The sequence below is a fragment of the Fulvia fulva genome, chromosome 1 (assembly GCF_020509005.1).
Source record: "Fulvia fulva chromosome 1, complete sequence".
NCBI classification, from domain to species: domain Eukaryota; kingdom Fungi; phylum Ascomycota; class Dothideomycetes; order Mycosphaerellales; family Mycosphaerellaceae; genus Fulvia; species Fulvia fulva.
In genome coordinates this window covers 6,718,212-6,744,732 of record NC_063012.1, presented here as the reverse complement: position 1 = coordinate 6,744,732, position 26,521 = coordinate 6,718,212, and the positions used below count along the sequence as shown (strand labels likewise).

At 54.1% G+C, this 26,521-nt stretch overlaps 9 protein-coding genes across 9 annotated transcripts; 5 read left to right on the top strand and 4 right to left on the bottom strand.

Annotated features, from left to right (window-relative positions):
* Nucleotides 1–1,305: 1,305 nt before the first annotated feature.
* On the top strand, nt 1,306–3,778 carry CLAFUR5_01291 (uncharacterized protein; the record flags this gene model as incomplete). Its single annotated transcript, XM_047900439.1, has 3 exons — nt 1,306–1,490; nt 1,549–2,512; nt 2,564–3,778. 3 exons carry the CDS (start codon nt 1,306–1,308, stop codon nt 3,776–3,778), a joined length of 2,364 nt encoding a protein of 787 aa, XP_047755415.1.
* A 990-nt stretch (nt 3,779–4,768) lies between these two features.
* Nucleotides 4,769–6,091, top strand: CLAFUR5_01290 (Casein kinase II subunit beta-1; the record flags this gene model as incomplete). The annotated part of the gene is made up of 1 exon (XM_047900438.1): nt 4,769–6,091. The coding sequence occupies one exon, from the start codon at nt 4,769–4,771 to the stop codon at nt 6,089–6,091; it is 1,323 nt and encodes a 440-aa protein (XP_047755414.1).
* A 617-nt stretch (nt 6,092–6,708) lies between these two features.
* CLAFUR5_01289 (Actin cytoskeleton-regulatory complex protein sla1) lies at nt 6,709–10,235 on the bottom strand (the record flags this gene model as incomplete). The annotated part of the gene is made up of 2 exons (XM_047900437.1): nt 6,709–6,734; nt 6,788–10,235. The coding sequence occupies 2 exons, from the start codon at nt 10,233–10,235 to the stop codon at nt 6,709–6,711; spliced, it is 3,474 nt and encodes a 1,157-aa protein (XP_047756519.1).
* A 462-nt stretch (nt 10,236–10,697) lies between these two features.
* On the top strand, nt 10,698–11,951 carry CLAFUR5_01288 (N-acetylglucosamine-6-phosphate deacetylase; the record flags this gene model as incomplete). The annotated part of the gene is made up of 2 exons (XM_047900436.1): nt 10,698–11,030; nt 11,094–11,951. 2 exons carry the CDS (start codon nt 10,698–10,700, stop codon nt 11,949–11,951), a joined length of 1,191 nt encoding a protein of 396 aa, XP_047756520.1.
* Nucleotides 11,952–12,085: 134 nt separating this feature from the next.
* Nucleotides 12,086–12,789, bottom strand: CLAFUR5_01287 (uncharacterized protein; the record flags this gene model as incomplete). Its single annotated transcript, XM_047900435.1, has 3 exons — nt 12,086–12,286; nt 12,358–12,571; nt 12,671–12,789. The coding sequence occupies 3 exons, from the start codon at nt 12,787–12,789 to the stop codon at nt 12,086–12,088; spliced, it is 534 nt and encodes a 177-aa protein (XP_047756529.1).
* Nucleotides 12,790–13,221: 432 nt separating this feature from the next.
* CLAFUR5_01286 (Zinc finger CCCH domain-containing protein) lies at nt 13,222–14,675 on the top strand (the record flags this gene model as incomplete). Its single annotated transcript, XM_047900434.1, has 3 exons — nt 13,222–13,732; nt 13,784–14,065; nt 14,110–14,675. The coding sequence occupies 3 exons, from the start codon at nt 13,222–13,224 to the stop codon at nt 14,673–14,675; spliced, it is 1,359 nt and encodes a 452-aa protein (XP_047756530.1).
* A 568-nt stretch (nt 14,676–15,243) lies between these two features.
* On the top strand, nt 15,244–17,044 carry CLAFUR5_01285 (uncharacterized protein; the record flags this gene model as incomplete). The annotated part of the gene is made up of 3 exons (XM_047900433.1): nt 15,244–16,314; nt 16,578–16,642; nt 17,014–17,044. 3 exons carry the CDS (start codon nt 15,244–15,246, stop codon nt 17,042–17,044), a joined length of 1,167 nt encoding a protein of 388 aa, XP_047756531.1.
* An 826-nt stretch (nt 17,045–17,870) lies between these two features.
* On the bottom strand, nt 17,871–19,951 carry CLAFUR5_01284 (uncharacterized protein; the record flags this gene model as incomplete). Its single annotated transcript, XM_047900432.1, has 2 exons — nt 17,871–19,065; nt 19,116–19,951. 2 exons carry the CDS (start codon nt 19,949–19,951, stop codon nt 17,871–17,873), a joined length of 2,031 nt encoding a protein of 676 aa, XP_047756532.1.
* Nucleotides 19,952–23,127: 3,176 nt separating this feature from the next.
* On the bottom strand, nt 23,128–25,141 carry CLAFUR5_01283 (Alcohol oxidase; the record flags this gene model as incomplete). Its single annotated transcript, XM_047900431.1, has 6 exons — nt 23,128–23,319; nt 23,371–23,572; nt 23,603–24,578; nt 24,627–24,883; nt 24,932–25,025; nt 25,075–25,141. 6 exons carry the CDS (start codon nt 25,139–25,141, stop codon nt 23,128–23,130), a joined length of 1,788 nt encoding a protein of 595 aa, XP_047756525.1.
* Between the last annotated feature and the right edge of the window lie 1,380 nt (nt 25,142–26,521).

Here is a 26,521-nt window from a genome sequence, read left to right as displayed (position 1 = left end):
TATAGCCCGCTCGGTAGTAAAGCACGTTATACTTAGTAGTCGTCTCTTATATAAGCTTGAACTAGGCGCTTATAACTTCTAGATCTTCCTAGAGTATTCTCTAACGGTCCTTCGCTTAGGTAAAGGCCGTTTTAAGCTCGGTAGAGCGTAAAACGAATCTCTCTACCTAGTTCTTACCTACCGGATCCGATCCGCGTCGCGTTTACTAAGTAGCTTGTCCGCTATATCTACTACCTTGCTAAGGGTAGGCGTAAATCCTCGCGAATCGAGGTCGAGGATATATCGAATAATTGTCTATTCTTCGGTTAACGTAAGTTAATACTAGATAGGTATTAGGTTTAGTATAACCTAATAATATTATAAGTTAAGAAGATAAGCTTAATCGGGTTTTATCTCGGGCCGATAGGAAGTCAAGGGAGAGTAATAAAGCAGTAGCTGTCTTGTCTTATAAAGATTAAGTAGTAGTAAGGTAGAGGTTAGGTTACGGTATATTCTAAATAGTAATATTAAATAGTAAGTTAAACGCGCCGAAGCTATAAGGGATTCTTAGCGTTCCTAAATATAAAGGAGATAGAGCGTCTACTCTCCGTATTCTCTATATTCCCTCTACTCTCTAGAGATTATAGATATTAGAGAGATTAGAGAGATTATTCGAAAGTATGCTCTCTCGGTTCCTAGGTTTTTGTCCTATAGGTAGGAGAGTACTTCTACTACGAGAGCGTCCGCTAACTATATAGTTCGAATTAGCCGGAACCTCCGGCCCTAAATCAGAACCGTAATAATAGGGCGAGTATCGACGCGAGGAGTGATTCCGTATTACCGGCTAGTTAGCGTCGAACAAGGTACGTAATATACTATAGCTACGCGTAGGAGACTCGGAAATTAGCCCTAACGATAGATAGAGAGGGTAAGAGCAATTCTACCTTCTTTATTAGACGATTATATATTGTGTTATTAAGATATAGTACGATAATCAAGAAGTTAGTCGTACTAAGACAAAATTCCTAGCTCACTAGTGTTCCTAGCTTACTAGTACTTTACGTTATAAAAGCTTTTACTTTAATATTACGTATAACTAGGGTCTACTTAAATCTTAAAGGCTAGGCAAGCAATATTTGGTGTAAAGTGAAAATGACATCACCTTGGGTATGAGTGATGATGTCACACTAAGCCTCATCGGGTTAGGCAAACTGAGATGTCACTTTGTACTCGCATACCTAGTCCCGGTCAGCAGCCGACCCCGCTCCTAAATTCCTTCTCCAGAAAAGCTCTACCATTCCGCTGTATGCGGCTTTCCTTCCGCCAATGAGTGCCAGCATTGACCTTCAGAGCATTGCCTCTATGACAGCACGTCTCGAAGATGCAAGTCGACTTGAGACATCGCGCGAGAACCACGAGCAAGATGGGCAGAGTAATAACCTGAAGCGCAAGGCCGGTGATGACGGAGGTCAGCAGCGGGCACGTCGAAATCGCTACGTCTCGATCGCATGGTGAGTCTTGCGGCGATGGCTAGCACCTGTTAGCAGGCCACTGATGTCGTAAACTCAGCAACGAATGCAAGCGTCGTAAGATCAAGTGCAATGGCCAGACACCCTGCCAGAGATGCGGCAACCTCAATCTCGAGTGCATATACGCGCCCAATTGCTGCAATGGCTTCAAAGACACCCAAGAGTACAAGGACATGGCAAACCACATAGCAGTCTTGCAAGATCAGGTCAATGCTCTGTATGAAGGCCTGACCACACTGCGGGCGCAAGTTGCCCATGGCACGGGCATGAGCGTGCAACCACACACCCCAATTGACCCATCGCTGCAGTCTGGGGCATATCCTGCCCACAGGGGCTCATTGACAGGCGCTCAACCCTCGCCAGCAGCACCAACCGCGACCATGTCTCCGAGCATACCACGACCAAGGAGCGAGTCGCACAGTAAGCAGTCGCGGTTCCACGGCCCTACTAGCGCCGCTTTCAACTTCGGAGTGGCTAAAAACAGTCTGGAAGCCATGGGTATTACTGGTCATGGCGAGGAGAACGTGAATGGTAGTGGTGTGGCAGGCACAAACGCTGCAGAAGGATCACCAGACAGATCGCCATTCAGAGACATCATAGCAAATTCGGGACAGCTGGTTCAAAGCATTCACGGTGACAAGGATCCGATCTGGAGCATCTCCCAAGAAGAAGCTCTGCGACTCTGTCGGGTGTATGAAGATGAAATGGGTTTGATGTATCCCGTGGTCGATGTCAACACAGTTGTGGACTATGCTACGAGGCTCTACCGGTTTATGGAGGCTGCTCATCGCACCGGGCTGATGCAGCAAGGCATGCCAGGCGCCGACTCAATTGACGATGAGGACACGAACATCCTCAAGATGGTTCTAGCGACTGCCTTGACGGTCGAAGCTTCTGGGCGTAGCGAGCTTGGGCAGCGTCTGTGTGAGTATGTGCAGCCAGCGATCGAACAAATGTTGCTAGGCAATGTCGGAATCAAAGCCATCCGTCTACTGACTATGACGGTAAGTTGCAGCAGACAGTAGTACGTCCGGATTGAACTGACTTATCAACAGGCAATGTACGAGTTCCACCGCGACAACGAAGGAACATCGTGGCGCATCATTGGACTCACCGCTCGATTATGCATTGAGCTCGGTCTGCATCGTAAAGAGACCTACGACGCCATCGCAGATGAGTCGGGGAGATCTGACACTGTCCTCTTGTTCTGGGCAATATACGTGTTGGACCGCAGATGGAGCTTTGGCACTGGCATGCCCTTCGCACTGCAGGATTCTGACATCGACCCACAACTTCCGAAACCTGAGGATCGTTCACCGTACCTCAGCGCTATGATCCAGTACTCGGCCATCAGCAGCAAAGTTTGGCGTTCAGTAGCTGCACCGCAATCGCCAAATCGCGGAGGTGCACCGATCGATATCGATGAGATGGGCTACCTCGACTATCAAGTTATTCAGTGGCTGCAAAACATCCCAGCCCATCTGCGATTCGAGCATCCATCGAATACTGGACGTCTTGGCGCACCCATTGGTCCTACGCCGTCTCGCGCTGGACACCGCTTACGTATATTGCTCTACCTCCGCGCCAATCAGATGCGCATCCTCATCCATAGACCTGTGCTTCACTCGGCCACGTCAATCATGCAGCACCGCGATCAAGCACAGAAGGCCACTGACGTCGCCAAAGATACCGTCCGGGTGCTGACACATATCAACCAGACTTCGGACTTATACCACACTCAGCAGGTACTGTTCAATGCATTCCTGACGTCCGCTCTGGCAGTTCTGTTCCTCGCTGTCAGCCATACCCCGGCACTGTTCGCCGAAAATGTGCGAGAAGAGTTTTACATGGCGCTGGAGCTGGTGCGAGGCTTTAGCAAGGGCAGCTGGGTCAGCAAGCGACTCTGGAGGACGATTCGCGTACTCAAGGAGGTAGGTCCGAAGCTCGGTCTGGTTATGAAAGACGGCCAGCCACGCAACAAGGACGATCTTGACCGAAGTGCGGCTGTGGCGATGGCAGGCCTTGCAGGTCACAACGTCGATGAGATGACGCTGTATAATGGCCAAGCGCACCAGTGGTCTGTCCAGACTGGCGCAAGCAGTAGCCCAGAAAGGATGGTACACGATCTAACGAGTCTGTTTGAGGCGGCTGGAGGCTATCAGAACATGGCCATCAACGGCGCGCCAGATGGGAGCTACGCCAACGCAGACAGCATCGATGGCTTTGCGAGCGATGAGGGACTGACCAATATCCTGAAAGAGCTCTTCTAGTCTTGGAGCTGCGTAGGCCCGTTTGATATCTACCTTAGTTACAAGTCAAAGTCAGCACGTGATTGAGTATACCGTTGCCATGTTCACGTTCAGCCGCTGTGGTTTCTGTGGCTTTATGCCGCTCGTTGGATTGTCTGCTCGAGAAACAATTCACATGCAGAAGCAGATGCAGCCGCCCTACTGGTGATTACAGTACTGATATTGACGCCGACAGCATCTTGTTGACACGTTTGCAGCTACATGTGCGTGTGCAGGCGTCTGTTGGAAAGAGCACATAACGACGACGACCACGACCACGACCACGACCACGACCACGACGACGGAGAAAGTGGGGGCGCGGACGACGAGCAAGGAAGGCCGGTCCACATTTGACGCAAGTTGCAACTGCCAACTGCATTGTGTGTACATGTATATGCCACCTGATCACGTTGCGCGCACACTCGACCGCAGCACCCAGCAGACACACAGAGCATGCGCTTGGCCAGTGAGGGCGTCTTGGTATTGTACATGACGATAGCATAACACGACAGATGCGCTATCTCTGCCGCCTGCGCGCGAGGGAAGACTAGTTCTACGTGATCTTACGAGCCCGCCCAGCACCAGCACCACCTGAAGCACACATACACTCGGAGAACGCCGCCAGCGGCCAGCAGAAAGCACCTTGGAGCAGCCGGCCACCACTACGAACGAAGACAGCCCCACCGAGCACCGAACGCGACGGCAGCCTGCCGTGTCTGGTAGCATCCCGCCGCGAAACTGGCTGACTCTTACCTGCACCACGAAACGCTTCAGACGAGCAGCAATTCGTCTTCCTCGCCACCGCCCATCCAAGCCCGCCGCCGCCACCGCCACCGCCACCGCCTCCGCTCTCCATCCCCTCAACCTCACGGCGAGGCGCTGCTACGCCCAGGCCTCCACGACCGCGGCCTCAGTGCTGCATTCGAGAAGGCGTGCACCATCCACCACCTGGCCCTCGACGATCTCGGCAATATGTCTTCCTCTAGTCAAGCACCCGAAAGCTGGATCTCCGCCTTCTGCTCACTCGTGGGCCATGAGTACTTCGCAGAGGTGTCGGAGGACTTTATAGAGGACGACTTCAATCTGACAGGTCTGCAAAGTCAGGTTCCCATGTACAAAGAGGCCCTCGAGATGATCCTGGATGTCGAGCCCGAGGATGCAAGTGAAGAAGAGGACGAAGAGGACGAGGACGAGGATGAGGATGAGGACGAAGATGAACTGCAGGACGGGGTGCGAGGTGGCTATAGAAGAGCAGCAGATGCAGCCGCAGCTGCAGCGGAACGCAGGCACTTGAGGATGGCAAGTGACCTGAGCGTGATTGAAAGCTCAGCAGAGATGCTCTACGGCCTGATACATCAGAGGTTCATCACGAGTAGGCCTGGGATTCAACAGATGGCAGAGAAGTACGAGCTGGGCCACTTCGGACACTGCCCGCGAGTCTTCTGCCACGGCGCGAAAGTGCTCCCCGTGGGTTGCTCAGATATACCCGGCCAGGAGACTGTGAAGTTGTTCTGCCCGAGCTGTCTAGACGTCTACAGCCCTCCTAACAGCCGCTTCCAGACCGTAGACGGAGCATTCTTTGGAACGACGTTTGGCTGTCTCTTCTTCATGACCTTCCCGGAGCTTGATGTCGGCGGGCAGAAACCTGCATTACAACAGCTTGACCCATCCGTCTCGGCATCGTCACCGCTATCTGGTAGCACTACTGCGCAGAACAGCAGTATAGACAAGACTTCACGCGGCTCCCTTTCATCCTCTCTAACATCACAGCAACCAGGTGTTCCACCTCCGCCATTGGGCGAGAATGCTGCTTTGCCCAAGCAACCAGACCAGATCAACGGAGTCGCGCCTCGGAACCTTGCACCAGGGTTGGGAAAGGGCAATATCTACGAACCACGAATCTACGGCTTTCGTGTCAGCGAGATAGCCAAGACAGGACCTCGAATGAAGTGGTTACGAGAGCGGCCTGAGAATGTCAACGACCTCGATGAGTGTGCGACATGGGCGCAGAACCAGGCAGCAATGATGAATGAAGCAGCCGCGGCGGCGGCAGAAGCGGAAATTGGCGATTCGGAAATGGCTGACGATAACGAAGAAATTGATGATGGGGAGGTAGAGCATCAGGACATGGATGCATCGTCTGCGACGGCTGTTAGGAGTAGCGGCCAGGCAGTACAGGAAGTTGCGCAAAGGAGGAAGCCGAGCGGAGGTAGCCTGAGAAAACAGCGGCATCACCAGACGGGACTGGTAAACGGTGATTCAACGAGAAGCGTGAGGGTCGGAGATGGCGGTTGAGATGGTGAGGGTGGCAAATCCAAACAGTACAGCAGCGGCGGTTCAGCGTTGGCTTCTCTCTGCTTCGTATTTCTTCATTACTCCGGTCACGGTCGGACCTGCATGCAAATGGAACAGCTCCTTTCATCTTCAAAATTATCGGCAAGTGAAGGCCGGGGAAATGATGACAGTCTATCTATACTTGCGGTGAGCAATGCCTTGATGCTACGGAAACTGTACAGCAGCTGCAGCAATCCTTGCGCAGCGCTTTCGAAGCGCATTTGTCCAGCCGGTCCAGATGAAGGCGAGCAGTGAAGTGCAGGGTTAGACCTGCTCCCTGCAACGGCGTTGCGCTGGCGGCTATTCGATAGCTACAGCCATACCGCTCGTAAGATACAGTGGCTGGCGAGTTGAAGTGTTACCTCCATGCACCCGGCCCTAGGCGAGTTTAGATGACATGCTCACGTACGTGCCGTGGTCGACTTTTACCCCAGATGCGCCAGTGACCCTTCTCGTTCGGGCTGGAACCCTAGCTGGCTGAGAATCTTCTGCAGCCTCTGGTCTGTCTGTCAGAGGTTCCACCGATTGCAAGATGGCATATGTCGGCATTCTACATACATTCAATTACACTCAAATGCTTAAAATCCAAAGGGATTTTGGGGTGCTGCAGGAATGTTAGCAACAAAGCCTTAGGGCCGGAGTAAATACTGTACTCACTTGCTTTGGCCAAATTGGCCCTCCCAGTCGGCTGTGGCGCTAAAGGCTTCACTCCAGGCTGAACGCCGAATCGTACAGGCGGCGGTGGACCAGTTTTCTGAGGGACAAGGGGCATAGGTGGAGCTTGTGATCCCAGAGGCTGCGAGGGACCAAACACACCGCCAGTCTGTTGCGGAGGTAATTGAGGCACTGGCTGAGTAGGCTGAGCCCCAAATCCGTTCATGCCGGTAGGTTGTGAGACACTGAAAGCTGTCTGGAAACCAGTTTGTTGTGGTGAGAAAGAACTCGACAGTCCAGAAGGCATCGGCTGGAATTGCTGCCTTGGTGGGTCGGCGAATGGTGACCCCGTCTGCGCTCCGTTGACGAGCTGCTGTTGATAGCCTGTCGGTGCCATGCCAAGTTGCTGTGCTTGTTGCCCGAACTGCGATTGAGGTTGGAAGCCAGTTGGCTGTGGCTGTAAACTTGGATAGTTCTGCTGCATCGTTTGTATAGAGTTCATCTGAGGTTGCATGCCATTTGGTTGCTGGTAAGGTTGACCATAACCTTGAGCACCCTGGAAAGACGTCTGTTGGGGCTGTAGCTGCTGGAATTGCTGGGGAGGATACCCGGTCAACTGCGGTTGTAACGGAGCGGCCCCAAATTGTGATTGTTGGGGTGGGAAGCCTGGCGCAGAAGCTGCTCGTGGAGGAGGAGGCATATTCAGAGGACCTTTAGGGCTCTGCTGTTGAGGAGCGGTCGGCCGTTGCCTTGGCAGAGCTGTCTGTTGAGCTTGCATTGGCTGCTGGTATCCTGTCTGCATAGGCTGCTGCCGGCGAGCTGCAGGCGCTAGTGAGGCAATCTTATCAAATATGGCCTGATTGGCAACAGGTGGCGCCTGTGGTTGTTGCGGTGCAGTCGGCTGGGCTACCAATACTTGAGCTGGGGCTGTTGGCGTGGCTGGGGTTGGTTCAAGCGCTGGCGATGAGATAGACAGTGAAACCAGATCTTCGTTGATCTTTGGTCCAGGGGCTTTGGGTGGATCGACGAGGGCAGGCGATGGCGCTACAGCGGTATCAGATGTGGGTGGTTGACTTCTTGCGGGCTTAACATCCCATGCATCGTCGTCGAAACCACTCGTCGCTTTTCTCGCAGGCGCGGAAGTAAGAGGAGTAGCTTTGGCATCGCCCGGGACACCTCTGGACGTTGGACTGCCATCCTTTGGCTTGAACGCGCTTTCGTCGACGACATCGTTGGTCTGTACTACAGGAGCAGGCCTGCCTTTTCGTGTGTTGTTCCGTAGCGCTCCACCAGGTCCAGAAAACAGCCCACCCTCGGCTCCGCTGGCGCCGTCTGCACTTGATCCTGCGCCATTCTTTCGATCGTATTTGTTGTCGAGGTACTTCGTCACCCTCAATATGTCGCCCTCCTTAAGGCCAAGCGTGCGGAGAAGTTGTTCGGTAACATCGGGCAACACCTCAGGAGTCATCTGGTCTCTGGAGAAGGCGCCTGCATAACGCTCGCAGATCTGTGGGTTCACACCGCATTGTAAAAAGAAGTCGAACCAATCATAATCATCCTTCTTTTGCACTGATGCTCCAGCTGTGCCATTTTGACCAGTGGCCTTGGATCGCTGAGTATTCCTTCGTTTGATGTCCGAAAGCGGTTTATCCTCATCCAAGCTTGCGCCAGTAGCTGTCTCCACATATTCGAGGTCCTCCACTGCCATCTTCGATACAGGCACAGCAATCTTAACGCCGTTCATCTTGTGGAGGTGAATCTTGCCGTCACGCAGGCCAATGAACTCAGCTTCCACCTTGAAGCTTCCAGTCCGGTCTGTCCATGTCCGCACTTTCAATAAGTTCGGCTTACTCTTAGACTGGTCTTTGGACTTCGAGCTACGCATGGACGTTCGTCGTGTGTCCCCTGCAAGACTGCTGTGGCGTTCCGGAGGTACCACGTCCCCGTCGCGACGCTTGTCTCTTTTAGCAGCCTCCTTCGCTAGCCGCTGTTCCTCCAGCCTATTCTGCTCAACGGTGCTTCGTGCTGTGTCAAGTCCTGTGATGCTGTCCAGCGCATCGGGGATTCGACCAGTGACTTCAACATATGAAGAGGGAACAACTCCCTCTTTACCATTCTTCATACGGCGAACCATCCACCATTCCTCGCTTCTGGTGTCATCCAATATAATAACTTCATCTCCAACGCCCACCGTCACCTCATCTTCGCTCTGAGCCATGAACTCATAAAGCATCTGACCCTTCTTCTTGCCAGCTGCTCCTGCCGCTGCTCCTGCCGCCAACACTTCTTTCAGCCCTTCCTGTCGGACCGCACCAGCCAGCTCACCTAGTGCAGACACAATTTCTTGTGCAGTATCCTTCGCGCCGGCATGAAAGTCGATGCTCTTGCTGGGTCGCACGAGTTCCACAAAGACGTGCTTACCTTCAATACTGTAATGTGTGAGCTTGTCTGCTGTCCACTCTTTGCTCGGACCATCTCTGCTCTTTTCTGGGCTGATCATGATGATGCCCTTGCCGATGTTGATTCCCAAGGTCGTCGGCATCTTCTTGTTCTTGCCCATGTGCTGTATCATCTCGTGCACATTGTAAAGGTGGAAGCCGCCAGGTGATCGTAGCTCGTCGTCGCCATGTTCGTCGTCGTACGAAGTCGCGACTCTATTACGGGGTGGCGATGGTATACTTGGCGATCGCGCTTCCCGGGGAGAAGAATATTGCACCGGCGGCGGCGGAGGGGAGACGGGAATGGTCTGCAAGGGCGGTCGTTGCGGAAGCGATGGAGCTGCTTCTTCGTCGCTGTCTTCAGGCGTATACTGCGGCCTGTTGGGAAGTGGAGGCGACGCCAGTCCGCGGTCTATCGTCGGTGAAAGCTGGGTGCCGCCCGTCCTTTGCGCGATGATTCCTGCGAGCTGAGCAGCCGGGTTGTGGGCGGAAGGGTCAGGAGAAGGTGTGGGTGCAGCTCCAGGATCGGGATAGTCAGCCTCGCCAGGTATGGGTTCGTTCGCAGCTGGCGGCCGAGCGGGCATCGGCGGAGGTGCTGGTGCTAGACTGCGAGCTGGCGGCACCGCAGATGTCGCCTCTACACGCTCGATATAGATGGCGGGCGCAAAGCCAAACTCGCCATCGCTGCCCACCAGTGTCCAGTCCGGGTCGGTGGTGTCGTAGACATCCAGGCGTGCCTCCTCCTTGAAGCTCAGTTCCTCGTCGGTCTGCTTCGTGTAGTCGTACAGCGCCTTGGCTTGATACACGGCCTTTACGTCCTCGACGTAGTTGTTGGGCACAAGACCTTCCGGCTCCTCGTCGTCATCGTCGGACGCCTTCTTCTTGCACTTCCACCAGTCGTCGTCGGCGCTCTTCTCCAACACGAACAGCAGGTCTCCTTCGTGGATCTCGAGCTCTTCCTCACTTTGCGGCTGGTAGTCGTAGACGGCACGCACGACTGACTCGAAAGGCATCGTGGACGTGGACGTGGACGCGGACGTGGAGGAGAGGATATGCGCGGCAAAGGCAGGCAGACAGACTGCAGCACCTCGGTCAAGTCCAGCTCCAGCTCCAGCGCCAGCGTGGTGGTGGTGGTGGTGCGGTAGATTGCGTACGTCGCTGCAGTGCAACCCGTTGGTGCTGCGTCAACACGTGCGCCGTGACCAGGACGGGCGGCGTGAGATTCTCCAGGGGCGACAGTCGGCCGGCCGAGTGCGAGGCGAGGCGTGTGCGGTGCAGTGCAGTGCAGTGCAGTACAATATGCACGGCAGAGGATGGCAGAAAGGAACTATTGCTGCCCAACTCTGCGGCCTTGCAATCTGAACATGTTTCAGTGTCCGTGGAGCCAGCGCCCAGCAGCGTCATCACCACATCCATGTCTTCCGCATCCATCTAAGGCAAGTTCATCATCTCTTCTCCATCATCTCCACCACGATATGGCTGGCGACTTTACTTGCTTCATCAACTGCAGACTGTGCAGAGGTGGACAGCTAGTGAGAGACAACCTGATCGTCAACAATGTCACAGGCCAGATCGCGGACAACATAGGCTATGTCTCGACCGATGCAATCGACCTCCAAGGCGGCATCATCGCCCCAGGCTTCATCGAACTGCAGACGAACGGCATGCGCGGCTTCCACTTTACACATTTCGAAGATCCACTGCAATATGCCAATGCATTGAACAACGTGGCACAGTACCTCCCAAGCACGGGAGTGACAAGCTTCTATGTGACGATTCCTACCGTCGCCAGCGAGCATTTCAAGAAGGTCGGCTTCGATCATTCATCACCATCCTACATTCTGATGTATCGCTCACGGTAGGTCTTGTAGATTCTCCCCTCCCTCAGCCCTCGTCACGTCTCACGAGGAGCTTCTATATTGGGTGCTCACGCGGAAGGACCTTATCTCTGCCCAAGTAAGAAGGGGGCGCACAATGCAGACCTCTTCCATGTTCCCTCGACACCTCCCATCGATGTGTATGGACCCGCGGCCGAATCATGCAACATACTCAAGCTCGTGACTATCGCGCCGGAACTGGACGATTCTGCCGCACTTGTGAGAAGCCTGACCAGCAAAGGCATTGTAGTGTCTTTGGGCCATTCGAACGCCTCGTACGACACAGGCATGACTGCCATCAAGGCCGGTGCAGCTTGTCTCACCCATACTCTGAATGCCATGGCGCCGCTACACCATCGGGATCCAGGATTAGCAGGCCTTGTCACAGCATCGTCTAGCACGGCCGGCACGCCATTCTTCAGCATCATCCCCGATGGCAACCACCTTCATCCCAGCGTGGCGACAATGCTTTTCCACTCGAATCCTACCAAGTGCATCCTCATCACCGACAGCACCGAGCTCGCTGGCCTTGAAGACGGAACATATCCTGGCCATTCTCAAATTCCCTTCAACCAGACCAAGGTTGGGAATCGAGTCGTAATTGAGACGACACAGACGCTGATAGGGGGCTGCGCAGATCTCTCCGAATGTGTTAGCAATTTAATCGAGTGGAGTGGATGCACAGTTGCTGAGGCGGTACGATGCGTCACTGAGAACATCGTCGATCTTATGGGCGATGGAGCTCGGGGAAAGCTGGAGAGTGGCCGAAGAGCTGATTTCGTAGTTCTTAATAACCAAGGTCATATCCTACAGACTTGGGTTGCCGGTCAGCAAGTATACAATGGAGAGTGATTACGATCATGTGGATCCAGAGATGTGTAGGAAAACAGTACAAACATCGGCCTCGAAGGCACAGCGTAGTACGAACAGCGTGTATATAGCTCCCTTCCGCGTGTCTCGCTGCATGCGAGTTGTGTGCTCCACTGTTAAGACAGCCAGAAGCTGAGCGAAGCGCCCTCGGCAAAACACCAGAGCGCTGGCACGTCCACCAACAAAGTCCTAACCGTGTGGATCGTGAACCAAGTCTTCATGTTCTCCTTGTTGTTCTCCTCTGCAGCATCCTCGCTACTCGCGTTCGCAGCCTCCAAGATCCTGTTGACAGGCTGAGCGATAATAGGCAGCGAGGCCTAATAAAGTCACATCAGTCCTGATTCCAACACTCTTCCCTTCCATTTGAACAACGAACTGAGTTACTCACCAAATGCGCCCCGGCTAATACTGTCCCGGCAATATACCATGAGCTCACATCCGTCGTCTCAAGCGTCGAATGCGTTCTCAACCATCTCGCGGCCAGAGCGCCCCCAAGAGTGGAAGAAAGTGCAAGGCCCGCAATCAAGGCTCGTCCTGGCTTGACCATAAAATGCCAGAATTTGCTCAGAGGATGACCGGCAATGGTCTTACCGGACTCGTCCCTGAACAAAGCATCTCAGCGACTGCCTGTGAGCTGGAAATACAGTGCGCATGTCTTCGGCAGAGGATACATGTACCTTCTGTCCTTCGTGTTCACTTACGGTGTCAAGAAGCTCAAAAAGACTGGGTACTGGTAGAGCGCTAGACCGACTGTTGCGGCGGAGGTACAGAGGGGGAGGACGAGGCCGATATGGCCGGCGTGAGGCGAGAGCGGTGCCATGGTGGTCCAAGTCAGTCGCCTGGTATTAGTGATTCGATTCTGCCTGATGTTGATCGAGAAGTGTTGATGCAACAGAGGGGACGAAGAGAGGAGTACTGCTCAAGTGTACAACTACACGTACATGACACAACGAGCTGCACGAGATGCGCCGTTTCGATCGTTGTGTGGTTGACTGGATGGAGCTCTCTCCTCGCAGACGTGTGCATCGCGGGGGAGCTCTGTCAAGGAAGTCATCCCAAACACAATTCACGTGATGTTCATTTGGCGCTAAGCATCGGCTTCCGTACCGTCCTTTCAAGACCGCCGCTTCCTCTCTCTTCACCTCAACGACAAGCCTCCCCTCCATCGCGCGCAACCTCACCCGCATGCACTCAATATCCGTATGCGATATTCAAGTGCGCTAATATTGGCAGTGACAGTGACAGTGACAGCATGAACGAGGAACAGATACAGGCGAAAATCGCCGCCCTGGCCAGCCAGATCAACCAGGCGAAGCAGCGGCAGCAGCAAATTGCGCTGGCGGCGAACACAACATATTACACTCACCCCTCGCGTCCATCCCATCACGCCCGAGAGGCTTCACACTGGACGCCTTATGGCCGTGGCGGAAGAGCAGGATACCGAGCTGGATTCCAGAATCGATCCCTGGTCGTGGGTAGCAGGACTGGCAATCCTGTGGCCGATGACGCCCGCGACGACTCAGGCAGCGACTCGTCTGCCTTCGTGTCCAATCGGCGAGCTGGCACGAACTCAATCATGACCAAGGACACCTTTCAGCGACAACAGAGGCAGAAAGCAGACTACCAGGAACCACACCCACCAGCCCCTAAGCGACAGGACTATAAGGACACCGCAAGGGACACCAAATTATCCCGCACCCTGATCATTGACAACATTAAATTCGAGATTAACCACGATGGAAGCAAGCTAGTGCGCGTTTCTGGTAAGCCACATGCAATACTCACGTGGACCGAAACTGACTTGACCATCACAGATCCGACTACGGTCGATCTGGAAACGCCAAAGAAGTGGGAACAAGGTCCAGTCACCTTCCTCCGCAGCAAGCATGGTAATCTAATCAAAGCGACCACACCGAGCCAGAGGTATCGTCAAGAGCATGGAACATATCCACATGGGCACGACTCACCCTTGACTTTCAGCAGGCCGACTCCGAAGAAGCAGTGCGCGAAGTTCACTCGATATGGTACCTATTCCAACCAACACATATGCCCCGGTCACGCTAAAGCGGAGAAACCCCGAATCCAGCTCGCGCGAAGTATGCCGGTAAGGCGTCTCTGTCGTTGCTAACTCGTTTCGCAGGAACCTGCCTTCACGGACTCGCATGCCGATACTCCCACGACCCAGCCAAAGTCGCCTACTGCAAGGACCTTCTACAACATGGAAAGTGCCCATCGGAAGACGCCTGTGACATGTCGCACGACAAGACTTACCACCGCGTGCCAGCCTGCACATTCTTCCTGCGCGGCAACTGCACAAACAGTGCATGCCGTTATGTTCACGTCGATGTTCATCCCTCCCCTACCCGCGTCTGCGATGCTTTTGCACGCCTTGGCTACTGTGCCAAAGGTACTGATTGTGACAAGCGTCATGTGTTTGAGTGTCCGGCGTATGCTGAGAAGCGGTACTGTGCGGACCACGAGAAGGGCATTTGCCAACTGCCGCATATGGAACATGCAGGCACACTCCGCAGGGCTGCCCGCCGACAGGCCAAGATGGCTTCTGATGATGCATCCGACTTGTCTAGCGACGAGGAGGACAACAACGCGGGTTCAGAAGACAATGACCACGACTCAGACATCATTATGGGCTCCGACGACGACAGTCATGAGCTCACTCAGCAGCAAGATTATGTTCCATTCGTCTAAGGCGATGAATGCTTTCCCAGAACGCGTTGCAGAGTGCGGAGGATCCCAGCATTTGCATGATACCCATGTTGCGTTGAGTTACTTACAGCGAACAAAAGAAGCGTACATAAGCAACAGTACATATTTGAAGAACCATTGATCGAAGTCTTCCACTTCAATGATATCCAATTTTATCAACTCGCCGTGCACGTTGGTTAATATATGTAGTCCAAAATCATTCTGCCGAATGATCTCATTTGTTGTCTGTGCTGATCAGTGTAGACTCCAAAATAGAAGCTCTTCATCAGAACAGCCACATGGGGTGCCTGTACGACGCAGCTCAGCGCTGCATCCAGCATCGAAGCACCGCCTCAATCGCTTGGAGCGCGGACAGTCAGCACACCAACAGGCGACCACTCGCTGCCGTGAACGGGAAGGCGTAGAGAGAGCTCTACACAGCATGCCCAATAAGACTTTCTTGGTAGGCGGAACATGCTCTTCTTTGTCAACACTTCCAACGCCCCAAAACACCTCCAACCTGAAACTTAAGCCCTCACACCGGGTTGCGTGGTGAAGCAGCGCAGTCGCAATGCCTGGACTCAAGGACTTGCTGAAGAAGAAGGAGAAGATAGCGCCAGAAACAGCGGCACGATCAGAGCAGCAGAAGCTGGGTGTACCAGAGTTCACATTCATAAGATCAACCACCGAGTCCGAGGAGATCATTCAGCCGCCAACATACCCCGAGGACAACCGACCGACAGGCGCCGAGAAGAGGGAGCATAGACGGGCATTGGGCTTTCGCCAGTCCTCCTACTCTTCATTCACGAAAGATCCGACCGCCACGGCACTTTCACATGCAGCAGAGCGCTCGAGCCAGCAACTCCCCGTGAGGCCGAAGGGAGAGCGACGATTGTCAGAGAGGCTCCATCTACACAAAACCGATCGATCGCGATCGGGATCTGCCGAATCAAGCAGCTACGTCCCAAGAAATCTGCCAGAGGCGCCCGAAGGAGAGGCAGTCGCGGCGCGATCAAGTTCGGGCACCACACAGCATGAGGAAGACAGGACCGCGAAAGAGCACAGGGAAGCACAATGGGAGAAGCGCGCGACTCTGTTGGCGATGAACAACCCGCTACGTGATGGGCAGCTACAAACAGAGCAGGAAGCGCCGGCACAAGGCAGGAGCAGAAGTCCGAGCATATCAGACGCCAAAGGTGACGTCAACATTCAGGAGGCCATTCGGCTACACGAGGATGGAGACCTGCGCCTGTCGACTGAGATGTTCGGGCAGCTCGCGAATCCCAAGGGTGCTAACAACGCTCTCGCACAAGTCCTTTACGGCCTCGCTCTACGCCACGGCTGGGGCATCCCCATCGAGCCAGAACGAGCCATCCACTATCTCTCTCTAGCAGCGTCCAACTCAGCCTCGATCGAAGAGCAGGCTCTTGCATCAGGCCTCAAGAAAGGCGGTGCAGCGAAAGGCGAGCTGGTCCTCGCCATCTTCGAGCTGGCCAACTGTTTCCGACACGGTTGGGGCGTGAAGAAGGATGCAGTCGCAGCTCGGCAGTATTACGAGACGGCGGCCAACTTGGGCGATACAGACGCCATGGAAGAAGCTGCCTGGTGCTACATGGAAGGTTTTGGGGGCGGCAAGGAGAAGGTACGTTACGAGCCCGTTCCCTTTGTGAGCGCTGCCCATCTCGTCTATTCCACGTGAGCGACGTCAAGCACGCAAGTGCATGAACAGGTGAGCTTGGTAGAGGAGACGGTTGTGAGCAGGGGGGTATAGTACACGCCGCTTGTGCATTCGCTGCTCCTGCAAAACAGCCCGCTCGGTAACGCCTCGAAACTTGGGCATCCATGCACGTCAGATGCACAACCAGCATAAACCACATGAAAGCCGCTGACGCGATTTCTCCCTAGTTCAAAGCGGCGCAGTACTTGCGTCTCGCCGAGCAGACAGGTGGCAAGACGGTGGGCAACTCATGGTACGGTGCACCCCTTTCTCATCACTCCACCCCTCCTTGATTTCATGGTCATCTGTGCTACTCAGTACGGAGGTCAATGTACCCTGCAGTGTACACGATCAGTCGCGCTTGCAGCGGCATCTGTACACGGCAAATCGTACCTGCCTCCAGACAGGCTGCACGATGCGCGAGACGAGAGCGGGTAAACATCAGCAGGAGGAGCTGTTGGCGCTTTTGCTGCATTGTAGTCGGCTCCCAGCTTACTTGCTAGGCCGTTCCGGCTGCTGCTGCTGCTGCTGACGACACCATCCACATCCACACCCTCGGCTAGCGCCGCGGCGAGGTGCATAATCTACTGCAAGGTATCTGGGCGCTAACGCTGGGTTTGGCAGGATCTGGAAGGACAAGTACAATCCGCAATAAATCCCGAACCTGTCCGGTTGGCAGAGATGTCCGCTGTCATCGTTCATTTGACAGCTATCAGTCGAATTGGAAGGGCTGCCACTCTCACCGCCTTCTTGCAGGCAAGAGGGTCAGTAATCGAAACTTTTTCCAACAGGCAGAATCTGGGAAAAGGACGGAAACGCAGGAGAGAGAGCAAGCAAAAGCTGTCAGATGACACAGTTCAGGAAAAAGGAACAAGTCTCGGAGTGTAATGTGCAAATGCCGGTTCATGATTACACTATCTACCCACACAGCTCATTCGAGTGCCAACATTTCTGTCACCGTGAGGCCTCATTCATCATAGATACAAGATGAAACACGACGCTTCCGCGCCAATAGTTCCGAAGCCCATCCAATGTGCTGCTCAAGGTTTGTACACCGAGCTCCTTTTCCTGGTGGGCATAGTCTCAAACAAAAGTTTCCAACAAAGAGGAATATAGATAATGATGCTGCTACTTGATGTTGTTGCAAGAGTGAGTCGGCCAAAGAGTATTTCAACAAAGGGGGCCGCTCAAGATCGGGTATCGCCAGAAAGAAGCATTTTGTAAGAGTCGGTGGCCGAACATGTACCAATGTCGCCGCCATTGAGGTCCCTTCCTGTCTCCTCGTAAAGTCCGTGAAATCTCCAAGTTTTGGTGTAGTAGGATGCAGATGCCGAAATGACTGGCGTTCTGGCAGCTGGCCAGAGCCGCTGTTGTCTGGGAAAGAGGAAAGTGTAGATAAAAGGTGTGGTCGTTTTGTCGTGATCATTGATGTCGTGAGGGTGAGTATTCATCGTCATCTATGCATTCATCCATCGTCGTCTCTATTGCTCAGCTTTGTACGTGAAGTCGTGGCTCGTCCGTCGTGGTCCCTGCTGCTGTTGCTGTCTCGTCTCCAGCTGGTTATGATCGCGCACTATTTCCTTGAACTGCCGCACCACATCCGCCGGGATCTGATCCCACAACAGGCTTCGTGTGTATACTTCGGCCTTGCTGCTACCAAAGTTCTCGTTTTCCAGATTTGCCAGAGCCTCTGCAAGGTTACGCGTTGGGTGTGGCGCAGGCTCACTCTGACTTGGTGTGGGATGTTGGCTGTAAGCTGGATAGTCCACGTTGGCCATTGAGGCATATTGTGCGGTCGTCAAGGAGAAAGCTTGATCTGCTTCCTGTTGCTTCGAGGGGGAAGTGATTGTCCGATGCATCCTGTCCATCCGGCTGGTCCTAGGGTTATTTTGTTGGATGTTTGATGGCACCGCTTCCTGACCTCTCCTTGCATCAGCGTGGTTTTGGTCATGAGCATCGCTCAGTCCGGAGTCCGAAAGCAAGCTGCTGAGGACCATTGGTGCTGCCGCGCGCACATCAGGTGGCATTCGCGACACTTCCGGAGGCTGCAGTTTCGCTGGCTTTGATGCCACGAAAGCGCCGCAAAGCAAGAGCATGAACAGGAGCCCTGAGGCGATTGGCTGCTCTGTCGCATGTTCATTGTTCTTCTTGTTCGATTGCGGCACAATTGTCGCGGTTGACGCCTTCTTCTCGAGCGTTGGTGCTGACTTCATAGCTTCTGGTTTCGAGATCAGCGCAAAGTCTTCCAAGCCCTCGTTCTGGAATTCATTTGCGAGGATAAAGCTGTCCCAGTCATGTGGCTCCATATGCAATGCCTCCATCTCGGCGTTGAAATCGGTAAAGCCAGTGCTGCTAGGTACTGTTGACATTGCTGGCGCACCACCTACTTCCATCTGCTCCAGTTGCTCGGTGAGAAGTTGGACGCGTTTCCTGAGAGTCGACGCTTCCTCATTGTGGCGCACGATGAGCTCTCGCTTTTCCTCGTGCATTGTGTCAATGACTCGTTGGGCTTGCTGGATGCGCTCGTGCGCGACATGTCGTTCCCGCTCCCGCAGCTCACGGTCGCGGTTGGCTTCGTTGAGCTGTGATTCGAGCATGGAGATCTGCGTTGCGTAGCTCTTCTCTTTCACTTCGAGATCTTCGGTATGCTTCTTCTTGCGCTGACGAGAGGCCAGACTGTCATGCGGTCAGCGTCAGAAAGACCCAGTGCTTTCGACAATACTCACGCTGCTTCACGGTTGCGAAGTAATCGCTTCTGTTGCTTGAGCTCCTTCAGCAGCTCGTCGTCAGTGGTCTTCTCGATCAGATCGTCTATTGTCTGGATATTGCGTTCATGAGGGATGTCAATGCGACCGTTTTTCTTCCGGATGCCATCCCGCCGTTGGAAATCGATCATGGTGCGCGGTGGACTGCCGGGTCTCATTCGCTTTTGCGAAGATGGTCTACCCTCCATTTCCTGCTGCGCCATGGTCATCCAGTCTGCGTGAGTCTGGGGAGACATTGGCGTCTGGACTTGGGGCGCTGGGATGAAACCAGGCTCCGGATGCGACACGTTGAAGTGCGGCGGAGGTGGCCCGTGAGTGAAGGTCCCGTGGACGCTGTCGTTGCGTTGATAATGCGCGCCATCGAATGGTGCTGTCGGTGGGATGAACTCGACGCCGGTGGTGGGAGTGCCGTTGCGGGGGGCCTGATCGAACGCCCACTGCGGCGCGCCTTGCTGGTGTGAGAAGGCCGGGTGGTGAGGGTTGTTCTGGCGCATGTATGCTGGCCCGTCTTCGTGATATGGATTCGTAGCTCCCGCCGAGGCCGGCTCTACCGACAAAGCACCGCCGTACTGGTGGTCCCAGGCCTGGGAGTCCACTGGCGTGAGGACACCGTTGCTGTTGGCGAAGGAGTCCTTCCTGAATGCGTTGTGGTTAGGACTTTGCATGATGTCAGCATCCAATATGGAGGGATCCAGCACAGCAGCGTCGTCCTCGTCGATGAACGCTGGACGTTTGTTGTCAAGCGCAGTGTCTGTTTGCGGTTGATGGTAGCCAAATCGGTTGCTGGCGTATGCCATGTTTGGGTTACTTGTATACAAGTACCGGTGGGGTGTCGGCGATGAGCGGTGAGGACGGCTGAATCCGGGCGTGCTGCGCGCTCACGCGAAGCCGGCGCCTGCCCACGTTGTGCCAACGTGACTGACTCAACAACATCCAGGTCTGCCGAGGGAGCGCGTCGCCGAGTGTTGCGCCCGGTGTGCGGCAGCGTGAGAGCGCGCTGCAGGAGGGGAGGGCTCGAACGAAGGCTCGAAGGAACGGGGATGGGGACGGGGACAAGGATCGCCGTAAGGGCGTGAGAGGTGGCAGACAGGTGTCGAGCGTCGAGCGACAATCAATTGCTCAAAGTGTAGTAGAGAGTGGCAAAAAGAGCAGGGAAAGGCTTGCTTTAGATACTGCTAGCACGGCAGCTTTGCTACAGCCTACATGTGCTTCGGAGGCAGGCCACCTTAGTGCTGCGCAGGTGGGGGAAGGGAAGGGGAGGATGGTACGGGACGGTCCTGTCCAAGAGCACGCGAAGGCAAGACGCTCGCGGCGCATCTCATTCGGTGCCCAGTCGAGCCTGAATGATCGGGTCGTCGTGCAGAAGATGCTGCATTAGGGCCAGCAACGATAGGTGGTGAGCAGCGGGAGGGTGCAGCAGAGGTAGACCGTAGAACTGGTAGCCGTCCAATCCAAGCCAGTCTCCTCGGCGGGCCTGTCGCAGACTCGCCGTGCTCTCGCTCTGCTTGCTAGGATTGCCGCGAGAGCTCTCCCAGTCCCAGCAACTCTCCGCCCCCATCAGCTCTCAGCTCTCAGCTCGGCAGCTCGGCAAGACATGGAGACATGGAGACATGTACAGTACAGGACTGAGGTATCCGCGAGGGCGGATGGGCCAGTGCGTGCTGCATGCTACATGCTGCATGCTACATGCTGCATGCTACATGCTGCATGCTACATGCTACCCGACGCCTGCATGGACGTGAAGCTTTGGGCGACGCTGCCGATAGCTGCGATCGGTTCTGTGATGATGAGCTGCTGCCCTGATGAGCCTGCACAGCTTTCACTTTGCAGCATGCGCCGAGCAACAGGTGGGTGTGAGCACGAGGCTGGTTTCAGATGCCGCGTGACGTCGCAAATCGAGTGGACGAGCGCGACGTTGTTTCAAGAGGCACAACCGCGGACTCCATCGTTATCATCGCCATCTTCATTGCCTGCTGAGAGGAGAAGGAAAGATGCACACGCAAACGCAAACGCAAACGCAAACACAAACGGCAAACCGTCAACAACGCTGAACGCTGTCGACGATTGTGGTGCGTGCCCAAGCAGGGTGATGGATGTGTGTGTGTACCCAACGGCTGTGTGTAGAAATGTCCGGCAGCATCATTGTTCGTCCTCACCGTTTGACTCACCTGCAGCCCGCGACCTGCTCGCACACCAAGAACGCTTGCAACGCGTCGGAGCTTGGTCAACCCTACCCGCCCGCGAATTGGGTGAATGGCTAGAGCGACAACCCAATTTGTCCGGTCGACTTGCTTGCTAGGGTCAAACAGAATGTATGCTTCATCGTGACGAGGGAAGAGCGGTATGTGATACACCGCTGATATGACTCCCAACATCGTGAACAGATCAATGGGAAGCAAGCCGTGTAAATTGTAATGGCTCGGCCTTGGCGAAACGCCGTCGATACCATGGCAATCGCAGGGAGGCGCCGTAAACGCCAGCATGCCTTGCTCGTGTCTAGGAAGAGAGGGACGAGGACATAGTTGACACACGGGAAGCGGCACGTTTGTCACGTCGGCACTTTTTCCAGCCCTCCAAAGTGTCCGCGAGTCGGTTCTGTTGGACAATGGGCTCTACATACCTCACCGCATCCGGTCTCCTTTGTTAGTAGTTAACTTATTAGGAGCCGTATGCTCCTGTACGTACATGGTACCTCTCTGATTCATCAAGTTCACCGTCTCTTCGACTTCATCCGACATGTCGTCGAAATACATTAGACTCTCGAGCATCGAGTTCACCTACACACTCTTGCGCGTTACGCGGCCAGCATCCCATAAGCAGGAATAGGACTTCGGACCCAGGACACAGCCCTCCATTTGTCGCACTACGCCAAGTCACGCTCGTGCACCTTGAGCAGCTGCATGAACGCAGTGGGCCTTTTTGCATCGGAGCTGCGCGGGGCGAAACGGAATTACCTGTTTGCAGTGCTACAATGATCCCAGCACGAAATGCATTGGACAGGCAGAACTCCTCACAGCTTTACCACCCAGCTATAGCGTGAGACATGGCAAGCATACTTGTTTGTGGCCGCCATCTTCGCATAGCTGCCCAGCCGATTTGTGCGGCGACTGCTGAGGGCGCGCGGAAAACATAGGGCCGTCGTCGGGTACGCGAGAAGGAGGAACCGGGCTCAACGAGGCGCACAGCATGAGCCATCATGCCGCGGCACGCGGTCTGCATGCAGCATCCGACCTCATGCAGATGGCACGTGCTGCAGTCCAGCATGTGTAACATACGCTTGCATGCAACAAGTAAGCCTTCGCTCATTCTCACGTGTTACCAATCTAGCGAATGTCTCAGTAGAGAGTCCTCTCTGGCACATTGAGCCGCCATGTCGATTGGAGCGATATCTTAAAATGTGCTGTTGGCGGTTGTGAACCTCCAAGAATAAGCGCAGCGGTGTGGAGCTCTATCTAGCATCTGCTAGCTTGTCGCGAAGGCGTGCGATGCACGCTATACGTTCGATTGTCCGTAACCTGCTACTCCGGCTGCGAACGATATTAATACGTAGTATTAACTGCGAGTTCGCCAACAGCCACAGCGCGGCTAGCACGTAACACCAAAACTTGATTGCTTAGTTAGGGTACCTTTTGAAAACGGACCAATAAGAGGCGGCGCTAAGGCTAGTTGAAGGCTGGTGATAGAGCTCCACTCCCTCCTCGCTGACGCCACTACCTACGCTCGAGTGTTCGCAAGCTCACACGTCGCTACAGTGTGGCTAGCGCTCGTCAGTCGCTACGCTTAACAATGGTTAAACGAACGAAGTCCGGCCATCGGGCAACGCTCAGAGCATGGCAGTTTTCTTTGGCAACGTCACATCGAATGGTCGATACTACATACTCATGCGTGAATGACCAAGTTAAGGAGCTGACCGAGGCTCAAGACAACCCACCGCAAACGGATTCAGATCATCCTTCCGCATGCATTCATTTGATTATATCCTGGCTTTGATGCCGAGCTCCTTGATAAACAAGTCGGCCGCTTTCTCGCCTATCATAAGAGCAGTGTTGTTAGTGTTCGCACCAACATTCTCCGGTGGAATGCTCAAGTCAGCAAGCTTGAGGCCTTTAACGCCGTACACGCTTAGGGTCCTGTCGACAACACCACCCTTTTCACGAGGAGACATCTACAGTCAAGTCAGCACCCATTGTCTTTCTAGGAAACGAGGGTTTCCAACCTTGCATGTACCTAGACTATGCCACGTGGTGGACACAGTCTCCCTCACCTTCTGCTCGATCGCCGCATCATCTTCCTTCGAATACTGTATGAACGGCGCATCATCCGGGACCGGTCCTAATGCCCTCTCAACTACCGCAGCCTTCGACCCAGCCGGGAACTTGGGATGAGAAGAAGCAAGCTCGCCGCGATAGATCTTCGTCCTTCAGAACATCTCGCGCTGCAGCTTGTACGACCATATATGCTTCTTAACGTCGACATACCCTTCCTTCTCGTCGTTGAGATATCCCGTATCGAAGTCGATGGGATCATCGAGGCTGCGACCTGTGATGTGAATATGGCCGCGCGAGTAAGGGTAGGCTGTCCAGCATGCCATCGACACGTACTCGGCCGAGTCTGGAAGAGTAGTATGGTCACCGAAGTAGGAGAGGTACATGGCGATTATCATGAGAGGACGATCTGGGGCGTGTTTGAAGTCTCGTTCCCATGCTTTCTGAAAGGCAGGACCGAGGTTGGCAACTTCACGCTCCGTTGGTCGGAACTTGCCAGAGGCATCCATGGAATTCCAACCTAGAAGCTCATCGTTTTTGCGGATTGCATCTGCAACATCAAAGCGACCATCAGAGAATCCGTTGATGGTGTCTCGGTGGCCAAGGTCTGTCCGATATGCCCAGAGACTGAGGTGGTGATCTTGATACTCTTTGCCGACATTGGTAACAGGCTCCACAAGGGGGACGCCAGCACGTTTGAGAATCTCAGGATCACCTACGCCAGATCGCTCGAGGATGAGTGGTGTTCCATTCGCACCAGCGGAGAGGACGACCATTCTTGAAGCTTTGACCACCTGTGGCTTGCCGTCGGATCTATACCTTGGGTTCGGCTGGTACTCAATGCCTACAGCTCGCTTGTTTTCATCGAAGATGACCCGCACGACTTGAGTCTCGACCAGAACGTGAAGGTTGAGATATCCTCCACTCTGCAGCTTTGGATGAAGAAAGCGATGAGCAGCATCTTGTCTCTTGCCATCGGGCCCGACGTAGCGCAGCCAGCGTTCAGTGCCGTTGTTCGCATCGAGATTCTGCAAGTCTTTGAGCTCGCGATAACCAAGCTTGGCAGCTGCATCGATGAACTCGTCCTCAGCATGCCTAGCTCGGAAAGTGCCGGATGAGACGTTCACAGGACCAGAGTCGCCGTGATGCTCGCGATCGCCTTTGCCATGGTATGTCTCGAAGTACATATTACGTCAGCATGGTCGGCGCTCTGGCGGATATTGCCAACCTTCGTTCGCACTCCATCCTGGCGTGTTCCAGCTGTCAAAGTCACTGCGCTGTGCTCTCGTATATACCATCCAGTTTATGCTGCTCCCACCCCCTAGAACCCCGCCAGACGGCACGATTGGCTCGCGATCACCAAGCAAGGCAGACTTGTTGCCTTTCCAAAACAGAGCTGTAGCCGTTTCGTTGTCAACGAGCAAGTTCTTCGGGAACAGAGCTGGATAGATGCATTGTGGGAGGCTAGGAACAGGTCAGTCCGTGAAGACCAGCGTCTTGATAAGTGCGCACTTGAAGTTGTTGATACCTTGCTCGATAACGAGGATCGAAAGGTTCGGATCAGCCTCTGCGAGGCGGGAGGCAACCACGCATCCTGCTGTACCGCCTGAATGATGTCAGCATCTGATCCCGCACACAATCTACGGACTGTCTACCTCCAGCAATGATCACGTCGACGCCATCGGTAAGGATGCTATCTGGTAGAGAGTTGTAGAGAGGCATTGTGGGTTATACGTTGGAGCGTGTAAGTTCATCACGACGACAATATCTGCGGCATCGTACTTATCGACAGACTACATGCTGTCGGAGGGGCGGAGACTGTCATACGCTGAACGAGGGGAGTCTCGAGCATTATCATCATTACAAGGTTCAAGTGCCAATGGCAGGCAAAGCAAAGTGAGGAGACGTGAAGTGAATGATCATACCAGGCAGTCCTTTGCGAGCATCCACATGGGTTTCTATCGACCCCGCGTTGATACAAGCTAGAGTTCAGTGTTGGTGAAGGCAGCGAACGCGTTTCGAATTTGCGCGTTGGTCGAAGGCGTGGCAGTCATGGTTCAAGCTGGTGGCAGACGTGGAGAGGACATGTATATAGCTCCTAGACTGATGCTTCACGGCGTGCTGTTCTCATATCCGGGATATATATTCGAAATGCGACCGATGTAGAGCTGCGATCATGAACGACCTGTGCAAAAGATGGATTAGAGACCTCCATAGTGAGGTGCATGGCGATAGTAGTATACATGTCGTTGGGATCTACGAATGAGATCTCAACCGAGTGTACCTGCTTGCGGAGAATCACTGGGGACCAGACTCAGAGCAGTCAAACTCAGGTTTCGAAGGCACGCCGAGTGGTCGTGGCAGTGAGGTGGACGTCAATGGAACCTTCTTCGAACGCTCAGCATCAATTGGATATTTGCACTAGCTTGGGGTCACAGTTCCCATGCCCAATGCACTGAAGTAGCATACTCAGAACGATCAGACGAGCCATCATCAAGTTTGCGTGAGCACGTCCATCTGGCTCCAACAAGATGTCTGACGCTATGACCGCCGCGAGGCTTTTGGAACCTCCAGTAGAGGTCGTCAAGCATAGATTCCGGACGTGTCACATCGAGTCCGTTTACGGCGCATCAGTTTGATTGTATTCATCTCTAGCTGGATGGACTTGCGCACGATTTTGGTGGCCCGCAGTCAGAGGGCAATGGTGAGACCAGCGTGGATAGAAACCACACAAGCCTTCTGGAATCTATCGAGACACTTGGAAAGCGTAGATTCCAAGAGCACTATATGGTTTCCGTAAACACAGCCTAAGCAATCTTTTCCAGACGGATGCCCACCCGAGTTAGGTAATGAAGCGTCGGATGGCGACAGCGAGCAATTTGGGCATGGAAACCTTACGAGGCCCTCGGAATCTATTGCAGTACGCATAGAGCATAGATTCCATGAAAACTGTGAGGTTTCCACAGACACAAGTCGTGTTCCACCTGCTGAAGGTTGAGCCGGATGGCAACCCATACAAATTGGCAGAAGAAGCATCGGGCGGCAACAGTGAGGTGCATACTGCTGGAAACCAAATAAGACTTCTGGAAGCTATCGAAGTAC